The sequence below is a fragment of the Artemia franciscana genome, chromosome 7 (genome assembly GCF_032884065.1).
Source record: "Artemia franciscana chromosome 7, ASM3288406v1, whole genome shotgun sequence".
In the NCBI taxonomy this organism is placed as follows: domain Eukaryota; kingdom Metazoa; phylum Arthropoda; class Branchiopoda; order Anostraca; family Artemiidae; genus Artemia; species Artemia franciscana.
The window spans coordinates 36,928,830-36,947,989 of record NC_088869.1 but is presented as its reverse complement, the minus strand read 5'-3'; the positions used below and the strand labels follow the sequence as shown (position 1 = coordinate 36,947,989).

Below are 19,160 nucleotides of genomic sequence, written 5' to 3'. Positions count from 1 at the left end.
GGTTTGGCTTTTGCCCTGTTGCTTCTGACAGCACAAAATAAATATAGAGAGAAAAAGAAGTATTACGCATAGAGATAAAATACTTTCTTAAAATTGCTGTGCATTCTTTTGACGTTGTAACGATTAATGACTGCTTAGCGGAGAATAATGGCAGTTAAATATCATTAAGGCATTATTTGTAGTTTATGCATAAAAAGATTGCTGTATGATGCAAGCTAATGATCTTACGATTCCTTTTTTCCTATTAGAATAGAAAAAGTATTTTTCCAAAAAAAGTTTTTCAGAGAATAGCGCAAAGTCCCCTTCTTTCCATCCCGCAGCAAGCAAAAGTATTGACTTGATCCCCACAAGCTGTTTCTTAGATATTTCGACTATGTCATTTTGATAATTCGGCCATATATAATATCTTTCGATTCACCTCTGCGCCCCCGTTAAGTCAAAACTTGAGGTCCACTTTGCCATTCAACATCCCCCAAATGTTGCAATCCCCAGCCTATATGATAATGGTGATATACTACTACTACTACTAACAACTTACCTCGGCACCAGGCCAACACAGATACGCAAGCTCCTCATCCATCCCAATCTAATCAAAGTCTCCCGCTTCACACCCTCTCAAGAAGTTCCCATTTCCTTTAAATCTTTTTTATGACATCCTCCCACCCTAGACGAGGACGACCTGTTTTCCGTTTAGCCCTAGACGGTTGGCCGAAAAGGACAATCTTCAGCAATTTGTCATCCTTCATCAGCAGAATGTGCCCTAACCATCTCAACCTTTCTTTCATTATCAAATAGTTCGTGGTAAAGAACTATAGTACGGAGCGACCCGGCTCAATAATAACCGAAACTCTAAAAAACGGAATTTTTATAACAATAGCTACATCAAAAGAATCGCATTTTAATGCTGATTTTAAATATATAAGTTTCATTAAGTTTCAACTTACCCATCAAAAGTTACGAGCCTGAGAAAATTTGCCTTATTTTAGAAAATAGGGGAAAACACCCCCTAGCAGTCATAGAATCTTAACGAAAATCACACCATCAGATTCAGCGTATCAGAGAACCCTACTATAGAAGTTCAAGCTCCTATCTACAGAAATGTGGAATTTTGCATTTTTTGCCACAAGACAGATTACGGGTGCGTGTTTATTTGTTTGTTTTTTTTTCTTGTTTTTTTCCCCCAGGGGTAATCGTATCGGCCCAGTTGCCATAGAATGTCGTGAGAGGGCTCATTCTAACGAAAATTCTTGTTCGTTATCACGAACTGTTTGATATAGAAAATAAGTTCAGTTTTGTATCGTTTGTAAATTTTAATTCTTGTAGCGCCAACCTATATTTTTTTTGCACCGATTGAAAATGCTGTAGCTTTCAGCTATGCCTGTGTTTTCCAAAGTGTGGCAGTTGTACTCCTAGGGAGAACAAGAACAGTTTGGTGGGTAGTACGCATTGCGCAGGAGCCTAGTGGGAGTATGTACCGGCTCCGTGCAAGGAACAGACTATTGGATGCAGAACCACATCTAACATTAAAACTAACAACTAGAGAAAAAAATAAGGACGATCTGTCATTTCAACGCAAATAATTTCATCCTTCTCAGTTATCAAAATAAACGTAAATCATAATATGAATTTCATTTGTATTCTATTATGAATTATTTAATTTTTCCCATATTTTTATTTTGCGTACGTATAAAAAAGAAAAACAAATGTATTGTCAATGAAATACATGCATTTTTTCAAGAGATATTCTCAGCTTTCCGAAAATTACAGAAAGGGGCTCACAGCCTCAGCAGAGCTGTTATGAATTTTACTAGACAAATGGTTTTAGGTTTTCAGGTGTGATATCTTATGTTTTATTTCGTTTTTTTTTCTCCCCTACATAGGGATTTTCCATCTTTTTACGTTATTTTCATGTATGTTTTAGTTTCTTGCTTCTTTTTTTTTCGTTCGTAGAAGTTTCCAGACTTAATCCAAAATATCCAGGCAGTTTAAGTTTGTTTTTCGCTTTCTTAATTAGAAGTTATCTCTGTTTTTTATCGATAGAGGTTTTTAATTTTAATTTTAGTGAAAAGGTAGTGTGGCCTGATAAGTCATAAAAGGGGATAAGACTCATCCCTGCTTTCACGCTGAACCAACTACTAACCTCACTTTCTAACCGGGTCGATCCCTAGTACCTAGATGCTAAGCCTACTTTAACATACTTATGTGGTATACCATGCAATCTATTTTGAATATATACAAAAACAAATAACTTCCTGATATTCGGTTCAATCTGTGTGGTTTGATGAAGTAGCCTACTATTGTCTAGTGGTAGATCAATCTATGATTCGCCAATTGATTTTATGAGCTTTTGAAATGAAACTAAAGGGGGATTTATACATTTGAAAGAAATTGTTTGACGAACATTTATTGTATATTAGGCTAGTGAAACCAGTTTGACTGTTTGGATGATAATGGTATATATATAAAACAAAGAATTCCCAGAACTTTCAGCAATTTTTAGTTTTTCAATGCTATAACGACAAAAGAAAAGCTGTTTATGATGTTTATTTTGTTTTCAGTAGAGTGTATATGACTCTATGGTCTTTTTACAGAGGTCTGGGGTGCTTGGCGTATCCCCCGCGGTAAATTCCCTTCCTCAGACAAAGAGAAAGCGTGACAAACAAAAATAATGATGAAAAAAAATTTTGATATAGACATCCTATATTCCAGAATATAGGCAGAATGTATGGTCTAGAATATCATGTAGCTTTGACTTTTGCATTTTTATTTATATTAATTCTTTTTTTGGGAGGGGTGAGTTATCATAGCAGGGTCAAATGAAGGTTAAAAAATTAATTTAAAAAGCATACAATTAGTGGGAACTGTTGAAGAGTTAACACATAGATAACAGGCTGGTCCTAAGAAGCACGAGTAATTACTTCTTGTGGACTTAGTCTGGTACTGACCAGAGTTGCCACTAGACAAAATGTGTGGGTTTTTTTTTTTTGGGGGGGGGGGCGGGTGGGCTTGATTTTACCGAATGCCTGGTAATTTTTATTCATTGATGCTGTTATTAAAATTCCTTCATTTTTTTTGTTCTTTACCCACTAAGACTGATCTTATTCCACTGATTTTTCGTCGCCCATTTGTCCTAATAAAATCAAAGTCAGCCAGTAGAATTGTATTTTTTGCACCACTATTTCACCGACTGGCTGAAAACATTAGAGGAGGAGTATTCACCTCCCGCCACTCGTGATGCCCCCGCTGACAACTATAATACATGATGCCAGTTCACCCCTTGCGATCGAGAACGCGCCCACTAGGCGTACATCAGAAAATGTTCCCGCCCGAAGTACCTTTATGGGACATTATTTTTCTAATATAATCGAAATAACAAGGAGTCGGACCCTAAGTCAAAACCATGCAAACTTCAAAATGGACACATCTTTACTTTTATAGACTACTTGACTTTCCAGAAACGAACGTTTAACCGTACGGCTTTTTTTCCTCCGCAACTCGGGAGTTCAATATATAGTTTGGCTATCTCAGAATGTTTGCATCAATAGCAACTTGGTCCTCCGTTGAGTAAAATCATAGTTTGGCGCCACAAAATGACAAAAAACGACCCTTTCCCGTGGTAAAATCTTTTTGGTTACTTAAAAAAAGCCCTAGAACTTTTAATTTCCGTCCAAATGAGCCCTTTACTCTGAGACCATCGGTTCGAAAAACAAAAACAAAACAAATAAACACACATCCGTGGTCTTTCTTCTAGGGAAAAAATTGCAAAATTCCACATTTTTGTAGATAGGGGTTTGAAACCTCCACTATAGAGTTCTCTAATATGCTAAATTTAATAGTTTGATTATCATTAAGATAACTTGCCTTTTGGGGTGTTCCCACATTTTTCGAAAACCAGGCAAATTTTCTCAGGCAAATTTGCTTACTACTTACCCGAGCCGCTCCTTGCAGTTCGTTTCCACGAACTGTTTGACTATACACCATATTTCCACATGCGTTTTTGAATATAGGTAGAATATTCTAGAATTCCTTCGTTTCTTCATTCATTTTATTTGTTTGAATTTCCCTTTGGTTGCTGAATTTTACACACTGAGAGAATTCTACTTGACTTAAAAATCTTGCCAGGATGGCGTAGAGAACTGCGAGACCAGGTGCCTCCAGGTTGACCTATACATAAAGGCTATCAAGGGACAGTCGGTGCCTAAGGTGCAATGCTTTAAAGCTGCAGTGCCAATCGCATTCATACGATAACGTTGTAGACCGAAGCTGGGACTCGAAAAATTGTTGATTTATTTACCTAGGATTGATCACCTGATATTGGTACCCTCTGTGGTAGGTTTCCGGATATTGACTGAAAAGTCGAAAGTGCTGATATTCACTTCAAATTTTTTAGACAGGTACCTACAGCAAAATGAATCTTCTCAAGGAATGTGAGATCGCTGGCCTATATGGTCTGGGTACTAGTTGGCCTAAAAGTTCCGTAGTACGAGGAGTCTTGGTTATTGAAACTTTGAAACCTTCTAGCATCTCGACCAAAAACAGGCATTAGTCTGAAATTATTTGGATTTATTCCACTTGCCTCTAGCTACGTGCACCTTTCAGTGGATTGGGGCACTATTTTGCTGGGGGGGGGATGAAGCGGTATATGCCTCTGATGATCTGTCCCCTTGCCCCATGTGTTTCAAACAGATCAGAGAACGTCCATATTGTCCCATTGTCCCTAAGTACTTTTTGCTTAATTTTCAAGCTGGACGAAGAAAAGAAAACTTCCTGTCTTTCTTCTGAAAAACTGCCGTGGAGAGGTTTGAAAAGTGCCATATGCCAAGTTTTGTTCCTCCAATAACACTGGTTTCAAGGTCATCGCTCGATTCAAGTTCAAACAAAATGAAACATACCTTCCTTTCAGCTGAAATTTAGTGATGAAATGGGGGTGTGATGCAGAGACCACTGACCTTCTTTGGCTCCTCACCAATTGGAGGTTCAGTGGAGGGACCACTGACCCACTGAAAAATATAGAGTGAATCTAGTTCTAGCAATTTGCTACATGTTGATCTTGTGGCTAGAAATTTGGCGGGAGGTAAAGTCGGAGGGGTCAAAGACTCAGTTTGGTCCTCCAATCATGCATGTTAGAAGTCCATTATTTTTGTTAAAGCTTGGTGAAACATGTCTGCCTTTCGTCTAAAAATTCGATGTGGTCATCAACCTGCCCCCTAAGTATAAGATCCTTGTGCATCTATGGTACAAAAAAAACCTGCTGCTTTATTATAAAAAGAATTGTTATTTGTTTTGGAAAAGCAACTAACTTAAAACAAAATTTTTGGTTTTATTGTAGGTAATCTTTGCGAATAGAGGCTAAACGTCAAGTTGTTCTAAGTTTATACTAAAAGGAATTCTAGGGGATTGGCTTTCGGTATCCTTTTATATTAAATAAAAGTACTTTTTTGCAGATGGATTTGCTTGGCCAGCCCTTGCTAGAATTTTCACATCCATGCGATCACGAAGAACTAAAAGAAATATTGTCAATTCATAAATCTGAAGATGAGTCTGCCAACCTATCGAGATCTTTCTTTTTGAGGATGAAATGTACACTGACTACCAAGGGAAGATCTGTTAACCTCAAATCTGCCACTTATAAGGTAAGTTCCCTAAAGTTGAAATATGTTGACAAGGAAAGTATTCAAAATTATGGAGAAAGACATAATTGATATATATATATATATATATATATATATATATATATATATATATATATATATATATATATATATATATATATATATATATATATGTAAATATATATATATATATATATATGTATATATATATATATGTATATATATATATATATATATATATATATATATATATATATACATATATATATATATATATGTATATATATGTATATATATGTATATGCACATATATATATATATATATATATATATATATGTATATATATATATATATATATATATATATATATATATATATATATATATATATATACATATATATATCTATATATCTATATATGTATATATATATATATATATATATATATATATATATATATATATATATATATATATATATATATATATATATATATATATATATATATATATATATATATATATATATATATATATATATATATATATATATATATATATATATATATATATATATATATATATATATATATATATATATATATATATATATATATATATATATATATATATATATATATATATATATATATATATATATATATATATATATATATATATATATATATATATATATATATATATATATATATATATATATATATATATATATATATATATATATATATATATATATATATATATATATATATATATATATATATATATATATATATATATATATATATATATATATATATATATATATATATATATATATATATATATATATATATATATATATATATATATATATATATATATATATATATATATATATATGCCTTTTCTTGAGTTTAAATGAGCCTTTGCGGTCAGGCTGAAAATAAGCCTGATTTCGGATTCAGACTAGCCAAAATACTCCACATTCATCGATAGTTCTTTTTTTTGTTATCTAATTTATCAAATTATCTTGGCTAAGCTAATTGGATAACTAGCGCAAAAGCCAGTTCTTGAATAGAATAACTCGCTTGTAGATGTAGTCTATCCGCCTGTTCAATCAATAGAGATTTTTCTTCTTTTTCCTTATTGGAAGTACTCCCAAGCTTCCATAGATACCACTTCAGGTCCAATAATTTTTGTGGATCTAAATAAAACACCAGGCACTGGAAAAAATGTGGTTTTAATTAGAGGAAATGAATCATTTAGTGAGGATTCTGTTTCGAAAGAGTTCCAATTCGTTTTAACTTTTAAAGTGCAGGAGGGAGATGAGAGGTGACCGTGGAAAAGCATATATGAGGAAAGAAAAAATTACAGTAATGGACTTCATCGATCAAACAGTTCGTGGTAACGAACTGTAGTAAGGAGCGACCCGGCTCAATAGTAACCAAAACTCTAAAAAATTGAATTTTGATATCAATAGCTACACCAAAAGAATCGCATTTTAATGCTGATTTTAAATATATAAGTTTCATCAAGTTTAGTCTTACCCATCAAAAGTTACGAGCCTGAGAAAATTTGCCTTATTTAAGAAAATAGGGGGAAAAACCCCCTAAAAGTCATATAATCTGAACGAAAATCACACCATCAGATTCAGCGTATCAGAGAACCCTACTGTATAAGTTTCAAGCTCCTATCTACAAAAATGTGGAATTTTGTATTTTTTGCCAGAAGACAAATCACGGGTGCGTGTTTATTTGTTTATTTGTTTTTTTTTTGTTATTTTCCCCAGGGGTTATCGTATCGACCAAGTGGTCCTAGAATGTCGTAAGAGGGCTCATTCTAACGGAAATGAAAAGTTCTAGTGCCCTTTTTAAGTGACCAAAAAAATTGGAGGGCATCTAGGCCCCCTCCCACGCTCATTTTTTTCCCAATGTCAACGGATCAAAATTTTGAGATAGCCATTTTGTTCAGCATAGTCGAAAACCATAATAACTATGTATTTGGGGATGATTTGCTCCCCCACAATCCCTGGGGGAGGGGCTGCAAGTTACAAACTTTGACCAGTGTTTACATATAGTAATGGTTATTGGGAAGTGTACAGACGTTTTCAGGGGGATTTTATTTTGTTTGGGGGGTGGGGCTGAGGGGAGGGGGCTATGTTGGAGGATCTTTCCTTGGAGGAATCTGTCATGGGGGAAGAAAAATTCAAGGAAAAGGGCGCATGATTTTCTAGCATTACTATAAGAAAACAATGAAAAATAAACATGAAAACGTTTTTTCAAATGAAAGGAAGGAGTAGCATTGAAACTTAAAACGAACAGAGATTATAACGCATATGAGGGGTTCTAAAAATACTTTAGCATAAAGAGCGAGGTATTTAGGAGGAGATAAATACCTCGCTCTTTATGCTAAAGTATTTTTAGTAATTTCAACTATTTATTCTACGGCCTTTCTGATTCAGGGGTCATTCTTAAAGAATTGGGACAAAACTTAAGATTTAGTGTAAAGAGCGAGGTATTAACGAGGATACAAACCCCCTTGTATACATAATAAAAATATAAGATTATGAAAGTTTGTTACGGAAGTTGCTAATTTATAAGTTACGTATAATTTTTACTAATAAAAACGTTCGTTAAAAATTAAAAGTTCTAGTTGCCTTTTTAAGCAACCGAAAAATTGGAGGGCAACTAGGCCTCCTTCTCCACCCCTTATTTCTCAAAATCGTCTGATCAAAACTAAGAGAAAGCCATTTAGCCAAAAAAAGAATTAATATACAAATTTCATTTTAATAATTCATGTGCGGAGAGCCAAAACCAAGCATGCATTAATTCAAAAACGTTCAGAAATTAAATTAAAACTTAAAACGAACAGAAATTACTCCGCATATAAAATGGTTTGTCCCCTCCGCAATCCCTCGCTCTTTACGCTAAAGTTTGATTCTTTGTCACAATTCTACTTTTTAAAACAATTAAAAACTTGACTCTTTGCCACAATTCTGCTTTTTAAAAAAATTAAAAGCTTTAGCGTAAAGAGCGAGGCATTGCGGAACGGACAAACCATTTTATATACGGAGTAATTTCTGTTCGATTTAAGTTTTAATGTCGCTCCTTACTTTCAGCTAAAAAAATTAGTTATTTTATTTAATAAGAAGTAGGAGCGTCTTAATGTTTTTTCTAATTTCTTACGACACTTATCACGTAATGCTGCCCAATCAAGTTATACTCATGGTATTCTGTGAGTGACACCCCAGCTCCATAAGCTCCAGTGTCCGTGCAAAATTTTTATGTTTTTCCTGTAATGATGATGCAAAACGTTCTTTTTGCTGATCTTTCAGTATTGAAATTTTCATGAATTATCTGGAATATCAAACCCTGGAAATGTATGGAATATCATTTCACTTAGTCCAATTACTTATCTTTAAAATACTCTGGGAAATTTCAGCTGAAAGCAATTATTGTACCCTTTTTTTCTTATAATATGCTCATATGTTTTCGCTTAGCTTTTATAAAAAAAAAGAAGACTAGGACACACGTTACTCATTTTACCTTAGACCTTATGATTAATAGTTAAAGTTTATGATCACTAAAATTAAATTAGACTTTGCATTTCTCTTGCGTTTTTATGTTGATGTGGCAGGAGAAAAAAAATATGGTTAGAGATAAATGTATTTGAATGTATGTGTGACCCCACCCCCCTCCAGGGTTAGGGAACAAGGTTTCCAACATCCTACTTATTTTTCCTTTGTTAACCTCTAAAAGGATGTATTCATCGTAATTAAAAAATGTTTGGAAAGTTTTTTTAGCACAAAAACATTAAGTCTTACGAAAAAGTCTATGATTTGCACTTACACTATGGCTTGCAGCTTTATCTTGCATGCTGGGGGCAGTTTGTGAATGACCCACATCATAGCCTTGTAGAGCAAAAGTGGCTGTATTCTCCCTGCTTTGTTGGGGGATCGAAGAAGTGCCCGCGTCTTCGCTTTGTAGGACGGGGGTTGTTGCCTCCTCATCCCATGGCTTTGCTCTTTTAGGGGGAGGGTGTATTGCTGATAATTCTCCTTAAATGAAAATTAAATTTTAGTTTTTCACGTTCATTTGCAAAACGTTGAAATGAGAACCTACAGTCCTCATCACTTGGAGTGGGGAGGTAGGGAAAGCCCAAGAATGCAATTTAAAATCTAATTCGAATATATTATGTAAACTGAGAAAACGAGTGCGCTGCTTCGAGCAGCAAAATAGAGCAAAGGGTTATTTAACATAGTTCTTGCAATGTCAAATTTAAACTATGTATAAATATTTTTCTGAAGTAGCGACTGCAGGCACAGCCGTGTCAATTTTTTTCAGAGTTGGCTTGAAAGCGTGTTACTTTTCCCGAAGACTGGTAAACTATTATGAGAAAAAATTGAGGGGGCGGAAGTAGCTTCTTGCGCCTGTTTGAGTGTTCCTTAAGTATTTGGAAATCATCAAACATAAAAGGATAATAATAATCGAAATATCAACTGGAGAAGTATTTAGAAGGAAACACAATTGCAATAGAATAAAAATCTGCGTTTTCTTGCGCAAATAATATTTTTACGTTCAGTCTACCTTTAATATAAGACACCTATACATAGCTATTTGATGCAAGGGTTCAATTGTTTAGGTAGATAATTTACTATACAAAGAAGTTGTTAGAGGCGGCCTTTATTTTTGGGAATTAACTAGCGACTAATAACTTATGCTCGATCTACGCCACCCTTCCCCGAATAAATATCGATTAGTTAAATTAGATCTTATCGCACTTTTTCATGTGAAAATAGCAATCATAATCAGCTCCATCCCCTCAAAAATCAAAGATTTAGTGTAAATAACGCATGCTTTTTTACATCATTTACTCAAAGATTTAACTTGCTAAAACCTTCAAAACTCGTAAATTGTACTGACAAAAGCAGGTGTTTAAAGCTAGCCTTTTCGTCCAATTATTTGAACCTATATCAAAATGATACGTGGTCAGGTTCATTAAGGCCTATACTGAATAGGGGACAGGTGGTTACCCTGTATCAACCTGCCAGAATATGTAACAAGTAATGTAAAAAGACGATTTAATATTTGACATAAATTTTGTGATAAAAATTAGACAAATTTACCACTGAGAGAACCATGCGATAGCAGGATATGGGCGGAGTTTTAGTTTTTAACCCAATATGTTAAATTATACTAGTCCGAATTGAGTATAATCCAACCCTTTTTTGGTGGAGGGAGGGAGTATAATCCAACCCTTTTTTAGTGGAGGGAGGGAGTATCTTTGATATGCATCGAGGCTTACCTGTTGGTTTCTTTGAGACATATTCATTTTAGAAAATAGACCTCCACGTTCCACATCTTATACAAGCCTGATGAAAATTTCCACTCTACTACTCGGTTTTGAAGTCCCTCACATCAAAGGAAATTACCCGGTCCTGCTAGAAGAATAACAGGAATCCTTTGTTCCTAGAAAATCAATGGAGGATCATGTAACGCTTCTGTTCCTGGAAATAGAGGAAACATCCTTTGTTTGTTGACAACAAAGGGCCCTGTGTGTGAAGCAGAAAAATATTATTTTGCCTATTATCGGTCGATAGCGTGTCCCCACTTGCGAGGGCCCTGAAGGTTTTCCCCCCCTCCCACGCTCATTTTTTTCCCAATGTCAACGGATCAAAATTTTGAGATAGCCATTTTGTTCAGCATAGTCGAAAACCATAATAACTATGTATTTGGGGATGATTTGCTCCCCCACAATCCCTGGGGGAGGGGCTGCAAGTTACAAACTTTGACCAGTGTTTACATATAGTAATGGTTATTGGGAAGTGTACAGACGTTTTCAGGGGGATTTTATTTTGTTTGGGGGGTGGGGCTGAGGGGAGGGGGCTATGTTGGAGGATCTTTCCTTGGAGGAATCTGTCATGGGGGAAGAAAAATTCAAGGAAAAGGGCGCATGATTTTCTAGCATTACTATAAGAAAACAATGAAAAATAAACATGAAAACGTTTTTTCAAATGAAAGGAAGGAGTAGCATTGAAACTTAAAACGAACAGAGATTATAACGCATATGAGGGGTTCTAAAAATACTTTAGCATAAAGAGCGAGGTATTTAGGAGGAGATAAATACCTCGCTCTTTATGCTAAAGTATTTTTAGTAATTTCAACTATTTATTCTACGGCCTTTCTGATTCAGGGGTCATTCTTAAAGAATTGGGACAAAACTTAAGATTTAGTGTAAAGAGCGAGGTATTAACGAGGATACAAACCCCCTTGTATACATAATAAAAATATAAGATTATGAAAGTTTGTTACGTAAGTTGCTAATTTATAAGTTACGTATAATTTTTACTAATAAAAACGTTCGTTAAAAATTAAAAGTTCTAGTTGCCTTTTTAAGCAACCGAAAAATTGGAGGGCAACTAGGCCTCCTTCTCCACCCCTTATTTCTCAAAATCGTCTGATCAAAACTAAGAGAAAGCCATTTAGCCAAAAAAAGAATTAATATACAAATTTCATTTTAATAATTCATGTGCGGAGAGCCAAAACCAAGCATGCATTAATTCAAAAACGTTCAGAAATTAAATTAAAACTTAAAACGAACAGAAATTACTCCGCATATAAAATGGTTTGTCCCCTCCGCAATCCCTCGCTCTTTACGCTAAAGTTTGATTCTTTGTCACAATTCTACTTTTTAAAACAATTAAAAACTTGACTCTTTGCCACAATTCTGCTTTTTAAAAAAATTAAAAGCTTTAGCGTAAAGAGCGAGGCATTGCGGAACGGACAAACCATTTTATATACGGAGTAATTTCTGTTCGATTTAAGTTTTAATGTCGCTCCTTACTTTCAGCTAAAAAAATTAGTTATTTTATTTAATAAGAAGTAGGAGCGTCTTAATGTTTTTTCTAATTTCTTACGACACTTATCACGTAATGCTGCCCAATCAAGTTATACTCATGGTATTCTGTGAGTGACACCCCAGCTCCATAAGCTCCAGTGTCCGTGCAAAATTTTTATGTTTTTCCTGTAATGATGATGCAAAACGTTCTTTTTGCTGATCTTTCAGTATTGAAATTTTCATGAATTATCTGGAATATCAAACCCTGGAAATGTATGGAATATCATTTCACTTAGTCCAATTACTTATCTTTAAAATACTCTGGGAAATTTCAGCTGAAAGCAATTATTGTACCCTTTTTTTCTTATAATATGCTCATATGTTTTCGCTTAGCTTTTATAAAAAAAAAGAAGACTAGGACACACGTTACTCATTTTACCTTAGACCTTATGATTAATAGTTAAAGTTTATGATCACTAAAATTAAATTAGACTTTGCATTTCTCTTGCGTTTTTATGTTGATGTGGCAGGAGAAAAAAAATATGGTTAGAGATAAATGTATTTGAATGTATGTGTGACCCCACCCCCCTCCAGGGTTAGGGAACAAGGTTTCCAACATCCTACTTATTTTTCCTTTGTTAACCTCTAAAAGGATGTATTCATCGTAATTAAAAAATGTTTGGAAAGTTTTTTTAGCACAAAAACATTAAGTCTTACGAAAAAGTCTATGATTTGCACTTACACTATGGCTTGCAGCTTTATCTTGCATGCTGGGGGCAGTTTGTGAATGACCCACATCATAGCCTTGTAGAGCAAAAGTGGCTGTATTCTCCCTGCTTTGTTGGGGGATCGAAGAAGTGCCCGCGTCTTCGCTTTGTAGGACGGGGGTTGTTGCCTCCTCATCCCATGGCTTTGCTCTTTTAGGGGGAGGGTGTATTGCTGATAATTCTCCTTAAATGAAAATTAAATTTTAGTTTTTCACGTTCATTTGCAAAACGTTGAAATGAGAACCTACAGTCCTCATCACTTGGAGTGGGGAGGTAGGGAAAGCCCAAGAATGCAATTTAAAATCTAATTCGAATATATTATGTAAACTGAGAAAACGAGTGCGCTGCTTCGAGCAGCAAAATAGAGCAAAGGGTTATTTAACATAGTTCTTGCAATGTCAAATTTAAACTATGTATAAATATTTTTCTGAAGTAGCGACTGCAGGCACAGCCGTGTCAATTTTTTTCAGAGTTGGCTTGAAAGCGTGTTACTTTTCCCGAAGACTGGTAAACTATTATGAGAAAAAATTGAGGGGGCGGAAGTAGCTTCTTGCGCCTGTTTGAGTGTTCCTTAAGTATTTGGAAATCATCAAACATAAAAGGATAATAATAATCGAAATATCAACTGGAGAAGTATTTAGAAGGAAACACAATTGCAATAGAATAAAAATCTGCGTTTTCTTGCGCAAATAATATTTTTACGTTCAGTCTACCTTTAATATAAGACACCTATACATAGCTATTTGATGCAAGGGTTCAATTGTTTAGGTAGATAATTTACTATACAAAGAAGTTGTTAGAGGCGGCCTTTATTTTTGGGAATTAACTAGCGACTAATAACTTATGCTCGATCTACGCCACCCTTCCCCGAATAAATATCGATTAGTTAAATTAGATCTTATCGCACTTTTTCATGTGAAAATAGCAATCATAATCAGCTCCATCCCCTCAAAAATCAAAGATTTAGTGTAAATAACGCATGCTTTTTTACATCATTTACTCAAAGATTTAACTTGCTAAAACCTTCAAAACTCGTAAATTGTACTGACAAAAGCAGGTGTTTAAAGCTAGCCTTTTCGTCCAATTATTTGAACCTATATCAAAATGATACGTGGTCAGGTTCATTAAGGCCTATACTGAATAGGGGACAGGTGGTTACCCTGTATCAACCTGCCAGAATATGTAACAAGTAATGTAAAAAGACGATTTAATATTTGACATAAATTTTGTGATAAAAATTAGACAAATTTACCACTGAGAGAACCATGCGATAGCAGGATATGGGCGGAGTTTTAGTTTTTAACCCAATATGTTAAATTATACTAGTCCGAATTGAGTATAATCCAACCCTTTTTTGGTGGAGGGAGGGAGTATAATCCAACCCTTTTTTAGTGGAGGGAGGGAGTATCTTTGATATGCATCGAGGCTTACCTGTTGGTTTCTTTGAGACATATTCATTTTAGAAAATAGACCTCCACGTTCCACATCTTATACAAGCCTGATGAAAATTTCCACTCTACTACTCGGTTTTGAAGTCCCTCACATCAAAGGAAATTACCCGGTCCTGCTAGAAGAATAACAGGAATCCTTTGTTCCTAGAAAATCAATGGAGGATCATGTAACGCTTCTGTTCCTGGAAATAGAGGAAACATCCTTTGTTTGTTGACAACAAAGGGCCCTGTGTGTGAAGCAGAAAAATATTATTTTGCCTATTATCGGTCGATAGCGTGTCCCCACTTGCGAGGGCCCTGAAGGTTTTCCCCCACACCCTTAAGTTTTTAAAACAACCAACTCCCCCCCCCCCCTACATCCCTTGGTTTTTAAACATAGGAACCATAGACTTCTCGAAGAAAAAATTCCCTATTACGTAACAAGCACCTGCATCTTTAAGAAAATTAATAACACCCGCGTCTTGAGGGAATCGCCATTAAACTTCTTTTTGATCTTAAACCATTAAGGAAGAAAAGAGTAGCGGCTATGGGTCTCTTTAAAAACAGTGAGGGAATACTACTCAAGTAAATAATTATTGGAACGTTGACTGGAAATGCAAATGATTTGAAAATCTACACCGCTTTCATCATTCAAAGCATCTTATTTCTATAAACTGGCCTTAGTATGTAGGCCTGAGCTGTGATATTACAAGGTTACACAAATAAATACATTTTATATTATGAAACTACTGATTCACAAACTATAGAAAACAGAAATTTGAAGGTTGCTTTAAAACCATGAGGGTAATAATATGAATTGGCCCACTAGCGAGTAACTTCAAAACCAACGTTTGTTATCTAAGTCTGGCTTCGCTGCCTCGCGAATGGCGGTCTGCCGCTTTTTGTTGTTGTGAATATTAGTGGAAAGGGAAGCCGGTTTCACTTGCCAGCAGGTGCCCATCGACTTGTAAGGACTTGCATTACATATTGTTTACGGGTATTAAAGACCACCCATAGTGATCTATGTAATAAATTCAGAAGTATATAATGCATTTTGATTTTTTGTTTAATGTTTGTCAGATATTATAAACCATTGTTTTATCTACACTTCTTTGCTCTACTTGTAAGAGAAAAAACCATGGAAAACTGCAGTGTTGTCATGTGACTGTATTCACCGCTTCATTTTCTATCTTGAAAGTAAATTTTGTCGATGAAAAGCAAATACCTCAATCTAACGTTTCTTAAACTGATGTGTTGCAGGGAATGGATTTTTATTTCAGACGATTCAGCTAAATAAAAAAGAATTACTGTCTTCCATATTTTCTCATTAAATGTCGCTTTGTCCTTAATTCCTGGCAATTAGTTTCTTTTTGAAGCCAAGTACGGAGGCCACCCAGGACTAAAACATATATTAGCTAATATATTTTTTGACAGGTAATCCATTTGACAGGACATGTTATCGAAACAGGTAATAAAACGGAGGAAAAAACTGATGGACATAGTTTGATTGTAATTGGAGAACCCGTACCCCATCCGTTCCGAAATGAGGCACTGGATGATAGTAAAGCTCTAACTACCAAACATAGTATGGACTTCAAATTTACCTCTGTCGATAAAAGGTGAGCATTGCATTTGTGTTCTTATTCCTTTCTTGATCTTGCTCGCTTTCAGAAACACTGTTGGTCCGCCTTTTTTTGTAATCCCAACTCCCACTCCACTCGGTGATACTTCTTCTATTTATATTGTAATTTTATTATCAGTAACACCACTAAAAAGATCACTTGTCAAACAGTTCGTGGTTCATTTTGATTCACGTGGCTCACAGTTCACTTGTCAAACTCTAAGTAAAGAGCGACTCGGCTCAGTTATAACCGAAACTCTAAAAAATGGAATTATGACACCAATTGACACATAAAAAGAATCGGATCTTTATGCTTTCAAATATGTAAGTTTGATCACTTTTAGTCTTACCCATCAAAAGTTACGAGCCTGAGAATGTTTACCTTATTTTCAAAAAAGGGGGAAACATCCCCTAAAAGTCATTGAATCTTTTTGAAAATCACACTATCAGATTCAGCGTATAGGTTTCAAATTGCTGTCTGTAAAAATGTGGAATTTTGTATTTTTTGGCAGAAGAAAGATCACGGATGGGCTTTTATATATTTGTTTTTTTTTTTGCTTTTTTTTTCTTCCCAGGGACGATCGTATCGACCCAGTGGTCCTAGAATATCACGAGAGGGCTCATTCGAACGGAAATTAAAAGTTCTAATAACCGTTTTAAGTGACCAAAAATTGGAGGGCAATTATTCCCCCTCCCACGCTCATGTTTTCCCCGAAGTCACCCGATCAAAATTTTGAGATAGCCATTTTGTTAAGCGCAGTAAAAAAAATCTAACAACTATGTCTTTGAGGATTACTATATCACCCACATTCCTCGAGAGAAGGGCTGCAAGTTGTCAACTTTGCCCATTATTTCCATATAGTATTGATTATTGGGAAGTATACAGACGTTTTCAGGGATTTTTTCTTGTGGGAGGGGGGGGGTCGTGGGAGAAGGTTATGTGGGAGGATCTTTCCATGGAGGAATTTTTCATGGGGAATTTTCTATGAAAGAGGCGCCAGATTTCCCAACATTATTGAAAAAAAAAAAAAAATCAGAAATTAGATAAAAAACAAGTTTTTTCAACTGAAAGTAAGGAGCAACATTAAAACTTAAAAAAAACAGAACTCATTACGTATTGAAGGGTTCGCTCCCTCCTCAGTGCCTTGTTCTTTACCCTAAAGTTTTTCTTAGTACTTTCATAAGAGCTATTTATTCTAATTAAACACTTTATGATTCAGGGATTTTTCTTAAAGAAATGGAGCAAAATTAACAAAAAAAATTGGAGGGCAACTAGGCCCACTCGCCACCCCTTTTTTCTCAAAATCGTCAGATTAAAATTTTGAGATAGCCATTTAGCCAAAAAAAAGTAAAATTAATATGCAAATTGTGTTTCAGTTATTCATGTACAGTGAGCCAAATTCAAAATCTGCGTTAATTCAAAAACTTTCAGAAATTAAATTAAAAAAAAACAGATTTTTTTTAAACTGAAAATAAGGAGTGACATTAAAATTTAAAACGAACAGAAATTATTCCTTATATGAAAGAGGCTGTCCCCTTCTCAGCGCCTCACTATTACGCCACAGTTTGACTCTATGTTACAACTCTGCTTTTTTAAACAATAAAAAACTTAAAGCGTAATGAGTGAGGCGCTGAGAAGGGGACAGCCTTTTTTTATGCGGAATAATTTCTGTTAGTTTTAAGTTTTTATGTCGCTCCTTACCATCAGTTAAAAAAACCCTTTTTTTTGCATTAAATCTCTAAAAAAAAACTTCCAGAGACTACCAACGGGATTGTGATGAGAGGGCGTCCTAAGAATATACCAGTCAAAATTCTGTACGTTTCTGCAACCTGTGTAGAAGCTTTTCCTTTAAAATGCAAACATTTAAGTATTCAGCACATTTAATCTTGTTGTGAATTTGTTTAAAATTTAAATATTCATTAAAAATTATAATTGACTCATTTATTTTAATTTTGCAATGAATTCTTTTACATTTCCTGTTTCAGTTCTTTCATACACTTTTAGGCTGAAAGAAGGGACAGCAAAATCGCCTCTTCTGAACCTTTCTAATAAATTTACATATCAAGACTCGTAGTTACAGCAATAATAATTATACACATAGGTGCAATCTGGGGGGGGGGGGATCAAAACACCAAAAAGTGTTGTTTTTTGCCATAGTAATAAGATTTTTTTCAGGGGAGGTTCAATAGGTCATTCTCAGGGAATGGTTTAGCTCTGAAGCCTATCCTCTGATTTATTTACCGATTGGGTTTCAAAACATTTTAACTGAAAATGGTATTATTTAAATGAAGTGGTATGAATTGTCCCTTTCCGAAATATTGTGATTGGAAAAAATAAAAAACTGCGTACCAACTTGCTCTTGTCAAAGAGCATTCGCCTTTGAAGTATTGGGGGAAGTTAAAACTTATCTGTGAAGAGGTGGGGCTAGATGGGTACAGTGGCCTACATTTTAAAATTTATATAGTAAGAATTCAAGAGAAATGGCTTGCTTAGGAATATTCAATGTAAAAAATAAAATATGTTTTGTTAAATCAAACTAAGACAGAAATTTAAATGAATGATGTCGTCAAACATAAAGATGACATGTACTTTATGGATGAATAGATTAATCCTAAGAGTAATTAAATAAAGAAAAGTTTTTTTTTCAATTGAAGGAAAGGAGCGACATTAAAATTTAAAATAATCAGGAATTACTCCGTGTATGAGGGGATTGTCTCCTCCTCAAACCTTGCTCTATACGCTGAAGTTTCAAAGTTTTAAAAAAATGCTTCTCATTCAAATTCAACAACCCTTGTGTTTGAGCAGTCTTTCTCAAAGGATTATGATACAAAGTTAAACTTTAACAAATACTATATATTTTACTAATACCAATAACAAATACTATGTATG

At 34.6% G+C, this 19,160-nt stretch overlaps 1 protein-coding gene across 8 annotated transcripts in view; it reads left to right on the top strand.

Moving 5' to 3' along the window:
* The window catches only part of LOC136029228 (uncharacterized), a 497,253-nt gene that overhangs the window by 406,651 nt on the left and 71,442 nt on the right, over positions 1-19,160 (top strand). For all 8 annotated transcript variants that reach the window (XM_065707441.1, XM_065707447.1, XM_065707443.1 and 5 more), the window contains 2 exons: positions 5,445-5,633; positions 16,084-16,268. In XM_065707441.1, coding sequence (XP_065563513.1) covers positions 5,445-5,633; positions 16,084-16,268 — 374 coding nt within the window. The remainder of the gene's footprint in view (positions 1-5,444; positions 5,634-16,083; positions 16,269-19,160) is intronic.